The sequence below is a fragment of the Zonotrichia leucophrys genome, chromosome 1, assembly GCF_028769735.1.
Source record: "Zonotrichia leucophrys gambelii isolate GWCS_2022_RI chromosome 1, RI_Zleu_2.0, whole genome shotgun sequence".
Lineage (NCBI taxonomy): Eukaryota > Metazoa > Chordata > Aves > Passeriformes > Passerellidae > Zonotrichia > Zonotrichia leucophrys.
The window spans coordinates 64,773,002-64,792,278 of NC_088169.1; the positions used below are offsets into that span (position 1 = coordinate 64,773,002).

The following is a 19,277-nucleotide window of genomic DNA, read 5'->3' on the forward strand; positions in this document are numbered from 1 at the left end:
TGGGATAGCTGCTGTTGTTGCGAAAACTTTGAGCAAGATAATGCTGCACTTCCTTATCAGATGCCCCAGAAATGCTTGGCATTGAGGGAAGTAGACAGCAGTGGATGAGTGAATGTGGGGTCCTTGAATAATTGACAGACGAGGAAAAAGGAGGATTAAGCCCATGGCTGCTTTGCCGGTTTCCATTATTTCAGGAATGTGTTTTGAAGTGGTAGGTCCTAAACTTCTCTGATGCCTTGAGAATTTATTAAAAAGAGTGTCCGAGAGCTGATAAACTTCCTTAAAATTGCAATTGGTATGTACATATCTTCAAGGTGCTACATCCAGATCCTTCACTCATTGCTCCAAAACTGATTTTCAAAGTATTTTTTACAAAGCCAGTCTTGGAAGAAATGTTCTTCTTTTCTTCATCTCCCTCTCCTTCTTAGGTAAACGACAAATTCTTAAGACTTAGCTGACAGAGGAGAGATAGAAATCTTCTCCATGATAACTTACTACTTAAAATACAATGTTCAACTTAAACCCATAGAAAAAAATCCTTGAGAAACTTTTGATATGTAGCTCTGTTATTTCTACTTTGTCACATAGACTGTTTTGTGTGAACTGCGTGGTGTTTGGAATGTTGCCTCTCTTTTTTGTAATCCATAGGGCATTTTCTAGGGGTCATGATGGGTTTAGTAATCACATCCACTGCAGGCCATGATCCTGCTGAGCAGCAGGGATGGCACGTAGTTCAAAGTCTCTTTCCCAACTCTCTGCCGTGGTGTCAGGGTGAATGTAGGCAAACAAACAGTGCCTTGCTGGGGCTCTGCCTCGTCCAACTGTGTCACCTGGGTGCATGTGAGCTGACTTCAGAAGAGCTTTGTTGGCTTTCCTATGATTTCAAAACCAGCCTTCAGCAAATATATTTACTTTATATTCTGCCCCTCTTTTTTTTCTTTTTTCTATATGTCCTATTTCTTGCTCCTTTTTGTGTTTTATTCTGAGCATGCTAGTGAGCCTGTGTTTTACAGGTTGCAAAACTGTAAAATTGTGAATTGTCTTGCTGTTGTAAGGCAGCAGCGGACAGGAAGAAAGTGGAAAATACTGAATAGGCAGCATATTGCTGCGTAGGCATTTAATGTTGTTACAGTGTGATATAAGTTAAAATATTGCTTATTTCCTCTTTGCTGCTCAAAACAACCTGGAGCATGTTATGACCGGGATCTAAACAATAACTGAAAAAGTAAAAACAAATGTTTTAACAGAGAAAGGCATGGCCTGCCAAATACTCTGCGTAATTTATGATTGCATGAATAATCAACAAACAGAATACTTGATAACACCTGACTTTCTGGGGGAAGACCTTAATTTTTTTTTTTTTAAACCAAATGAAAATGTGCAAAAATTCCCTGCAATATCTTCAGAACTGAAAAAAATTAAAAAATTAAGCACGAGCAGCAAGGGCTTCAGTGTTTCCTGCAGTGGCCAGCAGTTTAACAGATCTGTGGACATAAACCCAAATATATATCAATGACAAATCATTATAAAATTTCATAAACAAAGTTGGCTGGCTAATATTGGAAAACAGGCTTCAGTAAACATGCTTTCTTTTTTTCTTGTTTCATCCTTGTTTTTAAAGAGGGCTTTTTGTGACCTGCAGAATAAATAACTTCCTGTGTCTTGATAGCTATTACAAATGACAGCTCCTACTGCTGACATTCCTGCTATTTTTAATCAGATGTAATTGATGTCCTGTAAATTTTATTTATTTATTTATTTATTTGAAACAAGTGCCCCATTTTGACCAGCTCAGTTAAAGAGTTTGCACATCTTTGGAGCTGCACAGGGGCTGCGTTGCTTCTCTCTCTCTGTCTGCAAGAACTAAACTGCAGTACTTGAAAGAAGCAAAAGCTGTCAGAAGACAAATACTGAGCAAGTCCCTCTAGAGAAACTTAAAACTTCTTTCTTGCACCCCTTTGAATTGATTTACGGTGTTCTAGCTCTCAGGGTCAGCTGTGCCTTTGCCTTAAGATGCTTTAATGCATGTGTGGGGAAAGCTGGAGGGAAGCTCCACTGCTTTCTTCATCTTTGGGCAAAAGGATGGGAGGCCCCTGGCAGGCTTTGTGATTGGGAATGTGACTTGCAGTCCTTAAATCTGAATATCGAGGCTGGCAGGCTCGGGCTGCCCAGTTACATGTGGGCTTCTCTTTGAGGAGGATTGTGGTGATGATGGTGGAGCTTGCACCATGTGAAGACTGTGACCTCTAGGAGGAGGAAGCCTAATCTGGAAGTTGATAAGAGCTTTTTGGGTTTGAGGGATTACCACAGAGGAGAGGAGGCTTAATGTTTTCTTTTCTGAACTGATAAGAGTGATACAATGTCCTCCCTGGAACATCTCCTGTTCCACCTGGTAAAAGGCACCTTGTGCCCAGAGCTTCCCTGTGTCAGGCTCTGCCCAAGGGAATGGGAGGCTGAATGAGGTCTGATCTCTGAGCAGCCGTGGTAAGGCCAGTTTCCTTGTGTATTTCAAATGGAAAAATAGAGTGATGAGGAGTAATTTATTAGACCTAGTTGGTAGGAGAAATGTAGCACCCAAAACAAAGCTCGTTTTTGCACAAGTGTCCCACTCTGGAAGCTGTCTTATTTTGTGTCCACCTCTTATCTGGGGTCCTGCACCTCTAGCAGCAGGTGTGTACATAAAAGACCTCAAGTCACAATGGTGCTGCTAATCTTCCTTTTCAGTGTCCTCACTGTAATATTTTGCTGCTTATAAAAAAAAAAGAAAGGACGTTTGGGTATAGCGATGAATGCTGGTGCTTCAGAGCTCTTGGGCATTGCTCTGTTAATTCCATTCTTGTCATTAAAAACACGGCTTTTTCTTATCCTTTTTACTTTTCTTGTTTGTGAAGGAGGAAGGCAAGTAAATACAGAGCTGATGATTTAAGTCACTGTGCCAGATGACATTCTATGGGAATGTGGACTTGCCAGTATGTAGATTGTAAATAGTTCTTTGATTTAATAAGGGTCTCTTAAGTACAGAGCACAGCCTACAGTAGTGAGGGACTAGGAATGCTTCCAAAATGGGTGTGAGGGAAGAAATTGGCCTTTAGATTTCCCTCCTCTGAGTGCCCATCTTGTTCTGAGAAATACTGCTCTCCCATAGCCCCCTGAAAATTTTGAGCCTGTCTGGGGTAACTGTTCAGAGTTGGTGGTACATGTTTTGCAAGATTGGACGACTCTGGCTTTATAATACAGAGCAGATGTCATAAAACCCAGAGAGGAGTGCCAGCGATTCTTGAACTGCGGCCCGAAGAACATCACAGAGAGCAGTATCTGAGGGCAAGACACTGGCATGAGCAGTGCAGCCACCCAGCTGGAGTCCTCTGTGTCCCAAGGAAATCAGCTAAAATCCCTTTGAAGTATTAACCTCACCTTTTGCAACAGGGTGGCTGCAAGTGGCCAGACAGTGGAGAGGGGCAGTGCACACTTGATTATAGCCAAAGGCTGTCCTGAAATTTGGATGAGGGTGTTTTGCTGGCTTTGGAGTAGTAAATTGTGTTATATAAAATCGGCTAGGCTGTGGGAGCAAACTTCAGTTGGAAAGAACTCTCCTGTAGAGAATGTGCTGGTGGTCTGACCTGCTTCTGTGGTGGGGGAAAATAAGTACCAAGGCAAACTGTGTTCTAAGAAGCTGGGGAGAAACATAATACCTAGTTTATGTGGTGCCTCTTTGGGATGTACAAAGAGGAGTAGTTGAAGATATATAATTGCTTCTTGTGAATTTGGAGTATAAAAAAACAAAGAGAAATGAACAAATATTGACTGTATAAAGCAATGTCCTTTACATATTTGCAGATATGCTGGGGTTTAAAGAGAACTTAAATATGATCCTATTTAAGGTATTTTAACAAATATGTAAGAAATCAATTCTTTTCTGCTACTGCTTTGTTATCAGGAAAATTGTATTATATTTCCTTTTCATGTATAAGACAGATAAAGGGTAAATTGGCTAGAGGAAACACAAATAGTAAAACAGTGACTATGTACTGGATTGCATTCAGATGCAAAAGAAACTAAGGAAAAGATAAATGTCAGTTTCTTCTTTTCTCAGTTTCTCCTGTTTACTACATCAACATCAGATATTTATACCACTAGGTGAAATTCATGGTGTGGTTGTAATTTTTAAGCTGACACTGTCCCCTTACAAATTCTAATTAACCATTAGATGCACTAAATAGTTTCTAAAGATGACCTAAGCCAAACAAAAAAATCCACTTAACTTTGTTTTAGTTTTCTTTTAATAGTTTGGGAGGCTTGTATATCCTTGCACTTGTTATAGCCAAAATAAAGAGGAAATACATGGTGAGACATAGCCCAAGATATCATTCAGCCTGTAAATAAAAGGTTTTGCCCTTCTTTTCACAAGCCTTGCAGCTTCCTCAAGCCAGGGATTTCCTGTGGGGCACAGCTAACCCTGCTGCAGAGGAAGCTTGCTGCTTTCATTGACTCTTTGTTTCTGAAAGACTGATACTCAGTGACATCCATGAGCACAGAATGTGAGTCCTGTAGTCCTTTGCTTGCTAAATGAAAAGACTGCCTCTGCTATGCTAATGCAAGTGTAATAAGGAGATATATTTAATTTTTTGTATTCTACACAAAGGCTCAGTCAACAGAACTTTTAATAATGGTGGATCTGTGCATCTCCTTTGATATGTTGCTTCTCAAGGTGAGAAATACGGACAGCCCTCGAGCTTTTCCAGGCATGGCTAGCCCATGGGCAAGTGTCCTGAACTTAGCCTGTGTCTCCAGTACATCCTGCTTTGCTTTACTTGCCTCAGTTTTAACTCATTTTCAAATGTTTGCTTGTAAATCCATCACGTCTTCACAATCATTCCAGCCTTTTAGGCTCTCAGTGGTTTTGTGGGAGCAAATAACCTTAATTCATGAAAATGGAGATCTGTGTCTCCCTAGCAAAGTATCCAGCTGAAACCAAACATACAGGTCTAGGCTTGCTTGTGCCTTTACCTAGACAAGTGACAGAGATCTGCTTTAATAATGCAGGGATTTCAGTCTGTAAAATTTACGTGGCTTCTCAGGCAGGGATCTTTACAGTTATTTCACTTAACCAGTTAAAGCTTTTTGAGTAATCCTATCTGGGGTTTTTGACTGTGCTTTTTTTCTTGGAAGTTCTCTGTGTGCTCTCAGTGGCCAATGCAAAAAATCAACCCTATTTTCTACTACAACGTGTTTTCACTTCTGTAGTTTGCATTTAAGACCTTGGCCTACTTCTGACCTTATTGCTTCTTATTGGTAAGAGCATATTTCCAGTGTTGCTTTTAAGATGATCTGCTAGTCTAATTAGCATTGATATATTTAGCATGTATACACTTTTGTACCTCTTCATTAGAGCTAACAAATGTCAATAAGAGGCAGTTTAGTTTGAGAAAGAAAAAGAGCTGGGGGGAAAGATTTCTATAAAGAGTGCTGTAGTCTTTGTGATGAATTGGGTGTAACAGTGGAGAGTGGCAGAGGTGAAACAGGCTGTCTGTTAAACAGGAAACGAGTGATTAACATTTTTTGTCCTACTGATCATAATTATTCCCACTGGCTGAAAAAAAAATAAACACCGCTTAGTCTCTCTTTACTATAGCTGCAGATTAAAATTTTGAGCTATTAGTCATTCTGACATTGTATGCATGAACTGCTACTTTATTACTTAATTTTTTTTTTTTCAGTTCAGTGAACTTTGCCTATAACTGTGATTCCTGTTTTCCTTTCAATAACCTGCTTTTGCTGTGCATTTGAGGACAGCTTTTCCCCAGACCGCTATGGCTGTGTGCTGCCTGTGTCCCTGCATTCCTGGTCACTGCATTAGAGCCCACAGTGAATATTTGTGAAGGGGCTATCTGCCCACCACGGGTCACAGCAGCCTTCCTCAGGGCTTGATGGACTACAGGTGATTCCAGTGCTTTTAACCCCTTTGAAGGGCAGGGCACACCTTAGAAGTGGTGCACGGTGCTCACCTAGACTGCGCTGTTGTTCATTCCATCGGGTGTTGGCATAATGCAGGTGTTCCCTCACCTTTCCTGAACAAAAGATGCAGGCTTTTGTACATGCAATGGCAATATTTTGTGGGACTGGTTTGAAAGACTGATTATTTCCCTGACCTCTGATGTTTTATTAATTGAGTCCTTTACCAGCTTTTGTGTGATAGCGCCTGGTCTCTCAGGTTATTCACAAGTCCTCCTGCTTTGCTGGTTTTGTGTTCCTGACGTAATGGCACAGGCTGCTTGTGAAGGCCAGAGGTCTGAGAGTGCTTAAGGAGAGCAGAGAAGAATCCCTAGTTTGAAGGGCATTCTGACTTTGAAATATTCCTCTTCAGTGAGGTCTCCTTGTTGGCCTCCTCTCTCACTGGTGAACTCGCTTCATCACGAGCTGTATATATCCATATATAGGTTTCATATTTGTGGGAAACAGAAATGTTTATTTATAAATATGGAGCCCTTATATTTGTCAAACACTTGTTTTCCATCTGTTGGAATAGAAAGCTTGAAGTATCACTTTTGTAAAGGCAGTATTAGAATTTGTCTGGATCAGCAAAAATAGTTATCTCTGCTATCTTTGAATTTTTTAATCTGATATTTATTTTTCTACACTTCACAACTTTTAATGCTGTGATAAATGAAGTTTATAAATGAAGCCATCATTTATCCTGATGGCTGTTTGCTTTTTTTGTTTTTTGTAATGACACTGTGGTGCCTTATTGTTGCCTTTCTTTCATCTTTGAAAGTGGATAGATTTTAGACAAAAATCTATCCAGCTGAAGCTGTCTTGGTTCCCCAGATGATTTTACCAGAGGGATGAAGGTGCATTCAACAAAATTAATTTCAAAATCTCATTTTCTGTACTTTTCTTTCTCTAGGAGGTACAGAAAACAGGAGTGATTAAAAGTTTTGGTTGGGGTCATCATGTGTGGAACAGTATCCAGGTGTGTGCTTGCCCTGTGTGTACACTTGGCATAATGTGAACCTTGCTTGTGGTTTTTACTTTCATTCTTCCTAAATGCCTGTGTAAGGAGAGTAGGCAGTGTTATCATCTTATTAGAAATGTCCAAGCTGCCATTATCGTAAAGTGCTTTCAAGGAGTCTACCTAGGATGAGGAAGAGGATATAGGGTGTATTGGGAAATACTCGAATACTTGTCAACAGAGTTGCCTGCTCTGACACGTAGGCATGGACAGCCGAGTCTTAAACATCAATGTCTGAAGCTGGGTATGCATTTTCTGTTCCTGCATGTTACCATGATCCAGAGAAGAACACTCCAGTGGTTGAGAAATCCCCTCCAGTCCCTGGTGGCAGCAGGATGCAACCACCTTCAGTGTTCAAAGTTTTTTAGTCTTTGACAGCTATGAGAAGGAATCACAGGATAGTATAAATCTGTGAACTTGAATGCAGAAAGTACAGAACTTAAATTAATGCCACTCACATGTGGCCACAGGAAGCCTCTTTGTGTTCAGGACACATGGATAACAACCATATAGCAGTAACACACACTCCCTCCTGTTCTTGTACATTCATGAATGGAAAAAGGGATGCATTGCTGAAATCTTGCCACATGGAACAGTTTATGGAAGTGTCTCCATGTTTGGAGGTGGTGTTTCATAGGTAGTGGTCTGGGAAGGACTCTCACTATGCAACCATATGTAATGGAAAGCACAGAGAAACAGTGCAAGGTCCCCCTAGGAAGAGAGAAGTATTTCCTCACTTTTTCCAGCTGATACTTCTTAACTGCTTAACAGTGCAGGAGGAAAAATGAAGTCAAACAAAAGCACCTCCCCAAGAACAAAGGACCCAAAAAAGCATGACCTGTTTGGGAGGAAATCCTGCCTTTCCACCTTCATGCAGCTGCAGGTGGCAAGTTTCCAGCATCTTCTAAATATGACTCTTTGACCTGAGGCTGAGTGGCATGCTTTCTGTCCGTTCTCTTATTGGACAACAGAGAAGGTTTCTGAGCTGTAATAAAAAAATACCAAAACTGGGTGGCAAAATTAGCTGTTTCATTAGTGTTTGAGGCCTCTGACACTGCAGTGTGGCTGTGTTGGTGAACATTGTCATGTCAGAAAATGTGTGCTGTCTGTAGACCAAGTGCTTATGACTGTCCAGCACTAGCTCTGAGGCAAATCCAAGCTCCATGTGCAGCATCAGCATCTGACCTTTTTGTATCTCACAGTTACTAGGTAAGACAAACAGGATTGCCTTACACCAGACTGTTGTACCAAAGGAAATTCTGGTAGTTCTGGAGTTACCAATGTTTTCTTTCCTCCTTGGGCTCTTCATCCAAGTGCCATAAACCTGGCAGTGCAGTTGGAAACCACAGCAAAACGGGCACAGGCAGTGCAGCTATTGCAGGCAAGCCTGCCTGTTTTGCCAGGCATGATCTAACTTAGCCTTGGAGAGGTGCCACATGGTGCCACTTGCCATGGTCAGCCCCTGCTGCTGCTGTCCGGCTGTCTGTGCTGGAGGGGCTGTGAGCAAGTGTGCTGGAGAACTTCCTGGCCTCTGCACACTTTCCTAGGAGTGTTAATGACTTCTTCTTAGAGTGAAGCCTGCCACTGAGGCTCCAGGAGGAGGGTGATGTGAACATCTGGGACCTGCTGTAGAGCTCCTATACAAAGACCTAGAGAGACAGGTTGAATGTCTTCTGTAAAAGCATATGGAAATCCTGGGGAATGGGATCTCCACTTCTCTGCTGCAGAACTTTTGCTTTGATGTTGTCACCACAAGGAGATGGTGCTGGCTCAGAAAACTGCTGTAAGCTGTCATTAATAGGATGTGCTACCACAGGTGATGGTAGAGCAAGCTGGCAACTTGTGCAGGCCATCCCCTTGGAAGACGTGTAGAAAGCAGTGGACTCCTGGGATGTCGTCTGAATGAAGACTTAGTGGGCAGTCATTAGACTGTTAATTTTAATGGAAATCCTAGACCTATGAGTGGTAGAAGCAGTGTTGCTCCTGTGGCCTCCCAGTTTGTTATGACTGCATCTTCTTCCAGAGGCCAACTCCTTCTTTCTTTTGTTACTTCTTGTTACATCTCCCTGAGATGCCATGGTAGGTCTTACCGCAATGCTGTCAGCATATGCACCTTGGTAGCAAATGCACTTGTTTTTGTAAAGTGCATTGACTCTCACATCCATTCCTCAGCTTCCCTTTTGGTCGCTCTCATGGCATTCTGGTGGGATGAGAGTTGCCTGTGCCCATGGATGAAAGTATGAGGGCGGGAGAGACCATGAGCACTTGTAGGTGCTTTTACAAATTTGGGGTCTTGCAGCACCCCGGATAATCACAAATCCACAGCTAGGTCCTGCTTGGAGAGGTTTGCAGTTGGGTTAAAGAGGAGCTCTGCTTCCCTCTGCCTTTGGTGCTCCAAGGTCTGGGGTAGAAGAAAGTTGGCCAAGTGTCACTATATGGTCTCACTTCAGTAAGCACAATGTTGTCAAGTTAACAGAGCAACTCAGTTTTCAGGTATTTAGTGAAACACCAACACAATTTACTAAAAAAATTAATTAAATACCTCACCTTCAGTTGGGAGAGGGATATATTTTTCTCAGCAATTAGTCAAGTTTAACTTGAGTTGCATGTTTTGCTATTTATATCTTGGGTTTAAATGCAGTATTGGATATCGGTAGCGCTGTTGGAAATGTCAGAAGTACAGCTGAATTATATAAATATGTAGATTCAAGGGAATAATTATCTTGGCTTCATGAGTTTTATTAGCTGGGATGTGCTCTTCACATGGCACGTAGCTGATACTGGTTTTGCATATTTTGAGTCTTAAATCAGAAAGTAGCAATAAGCATATCCACAGTTCCTGGTCTGAATGCTGAAATAAGTTTACTTTGTCTTGGAGGCAAAAGCTCAATCCCAGGAAGCTCTCCACAGGTGGCAGCAGCCCTGCTGCCATCCTGACCCAGATTTTGATAAAATTCCAGAGCAGTTACGCCCAGTGAGATCTGGCGTGAACTGCTGCTGTGCGAAGACCTGCTTCAAAATGCAGACTCTTGCTTTTGGAGTCATTCAGGCCAGGTTTTGGGAGGCTTTGCTTCAATGTCCAGGTGAAGCCCATGGCTGAAGGCATTTCCCCAGCGTGCTGGCGCTGTTGGTGCCGCCACACGCCCCAGCCACTAACAGCTGCGCCATTCCTCCAGCTGCCAAGATCCACTGCTGAAGCTATACTTTTTTATCAGGTCATGTTTGCATCTGGCAAGGGTTTGTAGACACAACATCATTAACAGCAGTGCATATTTTCACAAGATTTACCTCTTCAACACTTTTTCCAAGTTAGTAAATCATAGTTTCTTTAATGTCCTGCTGGCTGCGTGAAAAACAGGAATTTATGTAACAAGCTCTGGGCCGCAAACCTTTTCCTGTTAGGAAAATTTTTTTTTCATTGCTGGCAGAGTTAGGAGACAGCTCTGTTACTCAAAGAGCGACCTCAGATGTCCTCGGTACAATAATACCAGATTATAACATTTTTGATGACTAAGGAATAGCAGCGATTTCTTAAATATTTAACACTTGTGTAGCAGAGAGGAGGGAGCTGAGCCTCATCACGGTGTTTTCCCTGCCCGATGTTTTGTGTGTTTGGTATGACTATTTTGATAGTAAACAGTGATCCTGAGCCAACCGGGTATGTTTACAAAATACAGTAAAAAAATGAACTGGCGCAGGAGGTTTTTTAATCAACAGAGCAACTTTCTTGCGACATTTGTAGAGCTGGACCTGTGTCAGGCACAGATTTGTCTGTGGCCCTTGAGTGAAAACAAGGGGCTGTGCCAGGCCGGCCTCACAAGGCTTCCCGGGCAGCCCCTGGGGTGCGGGCAAGTCCAAAGATGGACTTCCAGCCTTTCCCTCCGTATGGGTTAGCTGCACCTGGTGCAAATAAAACTCCAAGGCCTTCCCTAGCACCCTGTTGCTACATCAGAGATAGTATTTTGGTTGTAAGATTACTTGAAGCGAAGAAATGTGGTCTTACTTTTAGTTTCTAGAATGGCTTCCTTTTGAAATTGAGTAAGGAAACACTCAAATCAGAGTCGTCATAGAATGCTTTGGGTTGAAGGAGACCTTAAAGACCATCTAGTTCCAATCCCTCTTGCTATGGGCAGGGTTACCTTCCACTAGACCAGGTGGCTCCCAGCTCCATCCAGCCTGGCCTTGAACACTGCCAGGGATGGGGAATGTTTGATGGTGTCTGTTTAACTGGGATAACTTGTAAAGATGGTTCTCCAGAGGAGAGGTTGGAAAGGCTTCTGAGTTTGGGCACATGGTTTGACTCAGTGCTGTGCTGGTTGAACCGTCAGTGCCTTGAGGCCATGCTTTGCCACCTTCTGATGTTAAGGAGCGTCTTGTGCCCCTCTTTGGGGTGAAGCTGTGCTTCTGGGGGCACAGTCTCAAGTCAGTAGCACCTGTAAGGTGTTGCAGGACTGTAACACCTCCTTGCTGCCCTCATCTACTGAAAGTCTCCTCTGTGATCCCAGAGTAACCACCTCTGTTGAGCTCAGCAGAGGGCCAGTCCTGCTTTGTTCTGCTTTCCGTGGTCCAAAGCGTATCATGGCTCTTGCAGGAAATTTGAGCCTGTTGTCTCTGGTTTAAGCCATGAGATGACTGTTCATGCCTGGAATGCCTACTTAAGATCTTTAGACAAGTTGCTGAAAATTACTCTGAATGGAAGGCAGATAGTGAATTACTGATTTCTCTGCCATTGAGGACTATTCTGGTTTTAAACTTTTATTTCATGTGTTGTTTTGTGGTTTCCTTCTCCTTGTTCTACATGAATTGCAGTTCTAGCATAGACCATGATACTGTTTTACCCTTCTATTAACATCTATGGCTGCCTGTTTCAGCACTCCTTGAACTTGTGGCCTTTTGTTAGCAATTGTGTCAAGATGCAGGAAAACTTTTCTGTTGATACAATATTTTTTACACGTGCTCAGCAGAAAATTATAGGAGCAAAATAGGTTTTTTTACAGCTTGGAAGTGCAAAGATTAGTCTCTTATTAACAGGTCAGCCTGTGGCCTTCCATTTTGGATTTTTAAAAATTTTATTTGTCTGTTGTATTTAAGAACAAAACATGAAACATTACTCATGGCTGAGGAGGTCAAAAAAAGGTCCAGTACCTCTGGCCATTCTTGGCGCAAGATATCTGGTGCCCTCAGGTATTTGAAGAGTCAATTTTCCATATAAAAATGTTGATTTTGAAAGAGAACGATGATTTTAAGACTAAGGGTTTCATTACAAGCTTGTCTATGTTCTTTACATGCCTTTATCTTCGATGATTTCTTAGGCAATTTGTGATGTCTACTTATAAAAATTAGAACTTAATCCTCAACTAGTTTTCTATATGTATTTTCTCATATAACACAAGTGATATAAACCTCACTAATGCTCAGTGGCATTAGTGACAGTTTCTGTGTTGCATGTCTGTAGGGTTTCGGGATGTGCAGGTTGAGAATCCATTACAAGGACCATAGAACAGGATCTAACATTTCTGAACTTTGCATAAAATAATAATTAAAAAAAATCCATAAATACAGTAAAGTTCACTCATTAGATGACTCACTTCAGTAATCTTCTTGATCTTCTGGCTTATTTTTTCTCCTTTATGTGGAATTTTTATTTCAGAACAGTTCCTGCAGTTTTATTGAACTTTTTATAATGTCAGATGTGATGGAGGCAGATGACAGACAAATTGACATGGTGACTCTTTGCAAGCTTGTTTCAGCCAGTTCAGAGCGATGAGGAGATAAAAGAGGTTTCCAGGCTGGCATGTTTTCTTATTTAATGATTACCCCTGTGTCTTCTAACAAAATGAGAGTATGCTTACAAAAGCAGGTGTTAGTATGCCATAAAAGATGCATGTCTTCTCCATTTCTTACATGCTATTCTGTTTTTCAGAATTCAATCCGTCACAACCTGTCTCTGCACAGCAAGTTCATCAGAGTGCAGAATGAAGGAACAGGGAAGAGTTCCTGGTGGATGCTCAATCCTGAAGGAGGGAAGAGTGGCAAATCTCCCAGGAGGCGAGCAGCATCCATGGATAACAACAGCAAGTTTGCCAAAAGCAGAGGCAGAGCTGCCAAGAAAAAAGCATCCCTTCAGTCTGGTCAAGAGGGAAATGGTGACAGCCCCGGATCACAGTTCTCAAAGTGGCCTGCAAGTCCCAGCTCTCACAGTAACGACGACTTTGATAACTGGAGTACATTTCGACCTAGAACGAGCTCCAATGCTAGCACAATTAGTGGAAGACTTTCTCCTATTTTGCCAGAGCAAGATGACCTTGGAGATGGGGATGTGCACTCCATGGTATACCCATCATCAACCACCAAAATGACTTCTACTCTACCAAGCCTTTCAGAGATGAGTAATTCTGAGAACATGGAAAATCTTTTGGATAATCTCAATCTCTTATCACCTAATACATCAATGACTGTGTCAACCCAGTCTTCATCTGCCACGCTGATGCAGCAAACACCAGGTTACTCATTCGCATCCTCGACCACAAGTATAGGTTCACCAAATCCTGACTACAGGAAGTTCACTTACGCTCAAGCTAGCATGAGCTCCTTGTCCCAGATTCCTATGCAGACTCTCCAAGACAGTAAGCCAAGCTACGGATCGATGAGCCAATACAACTGTCCTGCGGGACTTCTGAAGGAGTTGCTGACCTCCGACTCTCCGCCGCACAACGATATCCTGGCGTCGGTGGACACTGGTGTTTCCCAGGCTGGCGGCAGGGCGCTGGGCCAGAGCGTGCTGATGGTCGCCAACTCGGTGGTGCCCAACTACGGCAGCCAGCCGCCCCACAACAAAATGATGAACCCCAACGCCCGCCCTCACCAGGGACATAACCAGCCAGCAGTCAATGGCCGTGCCTTGTCACACACAGTGAACACCATGTCGCACACGTCGGGGCTAAACCGCCTGTCGACAGTGAAGACTTCGCTACAAGTGCCTATGAGTCACCCGATGCAGATGAATGCCATGAATCCGTATGCCCCTGTTAACAGTTGCAATGGCTACGGGAGGGTGGGAATTGTTTCCCTCCACCAGGAGAAGCTTCCCAGTGACTTAGATGACATGTTAATTGAACGGTTGGACTGTGACATGGAGTCGATTATCCGTAATGACCTTATGGATGGAGAAACGTTAGATTTTAACTTTGACAGTGTATTGCCTAACCAAAGTTTTCAGCACAGCGTAAAGACAACCACACACAGTTGGGTGTCAGGCTAGGATGTAGTAGGAGGTAAGCTGTGCTTTTCATAATAAGTCTGCAAAACAGCTAAAGGGAAAAGAAAGAAATGTCAAGATGCTTAAAATCTGGGAGTTCTTCTGTGTTGGCATGTGAACTCCCTCAGTAACAGTCAGTCACTTTCCAGTCCTTTGTTAGTTTGAGAGTCAGGTTTGCACTGGTGCATTAGGACTGTCAAGTACCAACTTCTCTTCATGTACTTCATGTGGAGCGCTAATGTTTTGTCATCGATGTTCTAAACAAAAAACTTGCTGGTTACTAGCCAGTAATGAGTATTTTTTCCCCCCCATTTAAATATCTTAAAGCTAGCTTGAGCATATTTTAATGGATTTATTCATCTGTTGTGAATGTTAATTTGTTCTTTTTTGTTGTTTTTTCTTTCTTCCTAGGCTATGGTTAAATTCTCCAGACTTGTCTGACAGCAGGAACTGAGAAAAGCAGTACAAAGATGTCCTTCACCTTTCTTTTTAATTTTCTTGACAAAGCTGTGCACATGCACTAACTTTTTTTGGTTTTTTGGTTTTTTTTTCCTTTTGCCTTCCTTTCGTCAGAGTTGGCAGCAGAGAGAGTATTTTCCTGTACAGGATGTTTGCCCAAGGTTTGCAGGTTATGTGCTGCTGTAGATAAGAACTGTGCCATTGGAAATTTCGTTACTCTGAAGTGCCAAATTCACTACACCATATAATCACAGCAAAGACTCTTACTTACATCATGTTGTGCTTTCGGTTTTGTACAGTATGATCTGTAGAAGAAGAATTGTTTTTTAAGACTATCTGTTTCGGTCTAAGAAAAGTTTATAAACTTTTGTAAGAATACTGTGATGATCTCATGCCCTAAGTAAGTTTAACCTTCGTTGATGTTACCTGTGTTTTGATGAATTGAGATAACTGTGGACTTGCCTTGCAGCAGTACGAACTGCTTTATTTTACTCAAAATTGCCACACATTTCATATGGGAATAGAATAGCCTGTTGAATATGATCCTACTAAACTCACTGACTATTCAAAGCAACCAGTAGGTTAAATGCCATTTGATAATTTACCTGTATTTGTGTAAATTTATGCAAGAATATATCTGGATTTCGTTGTCAGATTAATCACTTTATTGTTGGGCTTAAGATAATTTTTGGAATACTTTCCAAGTTATTTTTCTTATAATTAAAATCTACTTTTGTTACATAGGCAACTTTAAAAAAATAAATCTGAGATCTGGCAGCATTCATAACCTCTTCATTTTGTACAGTATTTTAACTGGATTAAGTACATGTTTTTATAAATTTCCCTAGCACTTGGGAGTGCTAATAACAGAAAAGCGTATTAAGGATCTTGAATACAAAACATTTCTGTCCCTTTTTTTGTTGTGTGATGTATAAATATAGACAACTTTATGTTTAGAAATATTTAATCAGTTTTATATATGCATTTTTAGAAATGTCATCTGCTTCTATTACCATTTTAACTACCACAAAGTGTTAAGTATTCATTGTTAAGATGCTTGTACAATGCTTCACATTTATATTTATTTCATGGAGGTCTCATAATGTTTGTGCACTCAAGAGCAGGACCTTTTGTGGAAAATGTGTAATGGTAGTAAAATTAAGGAAAAATTTGTCATTTGTCTTAATTAGCACTATTGTAGGGTTCCTCAGTGTTTCTGTTGTAAAGCAGTAGATTTGAAGAGGCAAAAATGCTACTTTTGAGTGGGAGGCTAAAACTTTGACCTTATTGCAGGACAAAACATCATTACTTTTTTTCAAAAAGAAAGATAAAGTAAGTGGCAAAGTTATACAAATGCATGAGGTTTAGGATAGGGGAGAGCATTAATAACAGAGATCTTGTTTCTGTGGAAAAACCTGGTCTTGCTGGAGTAAGCACACTTACAGCTACCTGAGCTTTTTTCAGGATTAGGTCTTAGAAGAATCGATTTCTGATTTTTTTGTAATTGCATGATGCAGTTTTCATGGATGTGTGAATAAGAGGCCTCCCCTGTCTTTTCACTGGTTGCTACACAACATTTGTGTTACAGAAATCCTTGGAGTTTTTTTTTAATGCACTGACAGAGTTAACACTTTGGGTTTTTTTTTTGCTAGGGCTGCCTGTTATGAATAAGGGGAGAAACAAATACTTTTACACTGATTTTTCTTTTGTGTAAACAACTCACAACCAGAAAATGTCCTAATTGAAACTCATCTTTCCTGTAGTGATGGTGTATGGTGGAGAAGGAGACAGGACGTGCCAAGTAAATGAAGTTTAGTAACAAGCCATATATTTAATGATCCTGTTACGACTTTCCCAAGGCTCTGCAATGTATTTATTGATGTGCTAGCATTTAGCTCCCTGTTGGGCTTAAATCACTACTAATTACAGCTGGTCCTACTTTTTTAGATACGCTATTACGGTTGTCAGGCAGTTTCAGAGCCTGATGTGATACAGGATCTTCCCCAGTGTGAAGTTGGTCTTTGAACTTGTTTTGAGCAAAACCAAATGTTCTTAGTGCCAAAGCCTGAATGAAGCCACCTGCTTTTACAGGCAGATATCTCCAGTAGCATCTTCCCCATCAAATGCCTAGTCTCTGAAGCATGGTAGTAAATCCTGAGTGGAGCAAGTGGAGGGCTCATACAGGGGTTTCTGAAGATCATTCTGTCTGACGCATGTGCAAAAATGTTTGCTCCCAAATAGGCACTGATACACACAGGCCCAAGTTGTCATAAAATCCACCTCTGCATGTAAAGAAAGCAGTAATCAATGCTATGCTCCATGGGGATGCAGCTGAACTTGCTACATTTAACAATATACATCCTGTTTATTATTTACTGCTACAGTATAACTTCCTGTAAACAGCTATTTTATTCCTTTCCTTTTATACCTATGAATAACATAAATATAGCCTTACCTTAAATACAACAGTCTATAGAAAGCCCTTTCAATTATTGTGAGGAAACGGTTGTAGGTAATCAGAGATTTGGGCTGCATGGTCTGTTTGGCTTTTTTGGGGTTTGGGTTTTATTTTAATTTTGAGGGGGGGGGTTTTGTTCATTTGTTTGGGGTTTTTTGGTTCTGTTTTTGGGTGGTTTTTTTGTGGTGCCATTCTATTGTTTTGCAATTGTAATTCTGGAATACTGTGAAGTTGGTGAAGGAGCATGTTGTCTGCCTTGAAAACAAACATTATGTGACCTCTAGTTATAAATCCTTTTTCAGTAAAAGTACCAAGTTTCTGGAGTAACTTAGTTTGTCAGAATTGTTGTAAATGATTGGTTTGTGAATTGTGCAGATGATTTTACCTATGCAGCCTTGTTTTTGACTTTTCTCTGGTTTGTACTGTTATTAAAAGTTTATTGTATTATAGAGCTGTTGAGATATTTTAAATATAAAGATGTATTGTTTCCATAATATAGCTATATGATATATGTTTAGGTAGTAGATGCATTAATTGGAAAGCTCTGCTTTGATAAACTGACAGTTTGCCTACACTTATAAGCAAAAATCATATTGCTTATTATTGGCTTAGGTCAACAGAGCATCCCTGAGAAGTTAAAATTGGACCAATTATAAAACAGTATAAAATTTGCACTTGTTAAACCACTGGATGTATGTTAGTACTTTTTTTATTTTTTTACTGATTTGAAATTCCTATTTTCATTATGAAATTGCTAGGATTCTTAATTTATGACTGATTTTAAATAAGGTATTCTCATTATTATTATTATTATTTTGGTAATCATAATATAAGATGCAGCATGGTTTATGCAAGCAAAAAGCAAATTATTCAACATGAAAACTGGCCTCTTTTTTGAAGGTGTTCCACAAACCAGCAATATCTGAGAGATTGGCATGTACATACTGCTAGTTCTATTTGCGAGTGGTGTGACAGCTCTTCAACGCTTCACTGCTCTGACTTAGTCACATTGCAAAATTAAAATTCATACGTGGATATTTTCAGAAAAAGTGCCTGATGTACTTCTACAGACACATGAGAACAATCCCTGACAGTTTGTTGTATAAAGCCATAAATGTATATAAATTATGTTAAAAAGATTTTGTGTCCTTTCTTGTATACAGAGAATGAGATTTGTACCAGGATTCTACTTGTGATTAGTAATCCTTCTACTGAGATGTTGTCGTAATCACTTTCCTCACCGTGTAATCTTTTTAATGATGATGATCCCATTTGGACAATCCCGATGGCATTAGCAATTTTATACAGAAAAATACCTCATGGTACCAAGTCTTGCCTGGTGAGATGATAACATATTAATGAGCAAACACTAACTGCAGAATAGTTAACAAATTTTCTATTACTTGGTATAAAGGAATTTTTCTCTCTTCGCATTGCTTCTGCATTTGGAACTGTAGCAGGTACAGGAACCTAATAGGGCTGAGTTACCAGTGTTTAATCACAACCTAGTGTGCTAAAAGTAACTTGTTTACAAGTCTTTGAGACTAAACGCAAGAAGAATCCATGCCTGACTCCCAGGGCTCAGGAGACAGCTTTGTGTAGAGGTGTGTTGTTACTGGAAGGTGCACGGAGCGGTGCCAGTGCTTCAACAAGCATAGTTCAGAGAAAATGGCAAAAAGTCCTGAAATCGTTTCAGAATGGGTATTTGTAAGTATAAGCTCTTAATAAAATTGCTATGACATGAGATGGTAATTAGTGTATCAGAATGTTATGTAATATATTATTAAAGAGTAATAAAAAAAGGGGATGTTAACATCCATCAAACCACAGGAAAGAATTAGTCTTTTAGTCCAAATTACATGTTAGAACCTAATGCTATTAAATGTGGTCCACTTTCCCCTGGTTTTTGCCTCTGCCTCTCCAGAAGTCTGTACCTTTTCTCAGAGTAAGTTTTTTCCTGGCTGAACATTTGCCAGCCTTGCTGGTGCTGCTCCTTTTGCAGCCATGCTTCAGGCTGTGGTGATGGGAGCGAGTAGGGAGAGCAGGAATGTCTAATTTTTTTTTTTTCAATTTTATTTTTTTTTAATTTAGAT

The 19,277-nt window shown here is 40.7% G+C and overlaps 1 protein-coding gene across 1 annotated transcript in view; it reads left to right on the top strand.

Annotated features, from left to right (window-relative positions):
- The window catches only part of FOXO1 (forkhead box O1), a 61,321-nt gene extending 42,393 nt beyond the window's left edge, over positions 1–18,928 (top strand). The window contains exons 2-3 of the mRNA XM_064715518.1: positions 12,933–14,283; positions 14,679–18,928. Coding sequence (XP_064571588.1) covers positions 12,933–14,270 — 1,338 coding nt within the window. The 3' untranslated portion in view covers positions 14,271–14,283; positions 14,679–18,928. The remainder of the gene's footprint in view (positions 1–12,932; positions 14,284–14,678) is intronic.
- Positions 18,929–19,277: the final 349 nt, after the last annotated feature.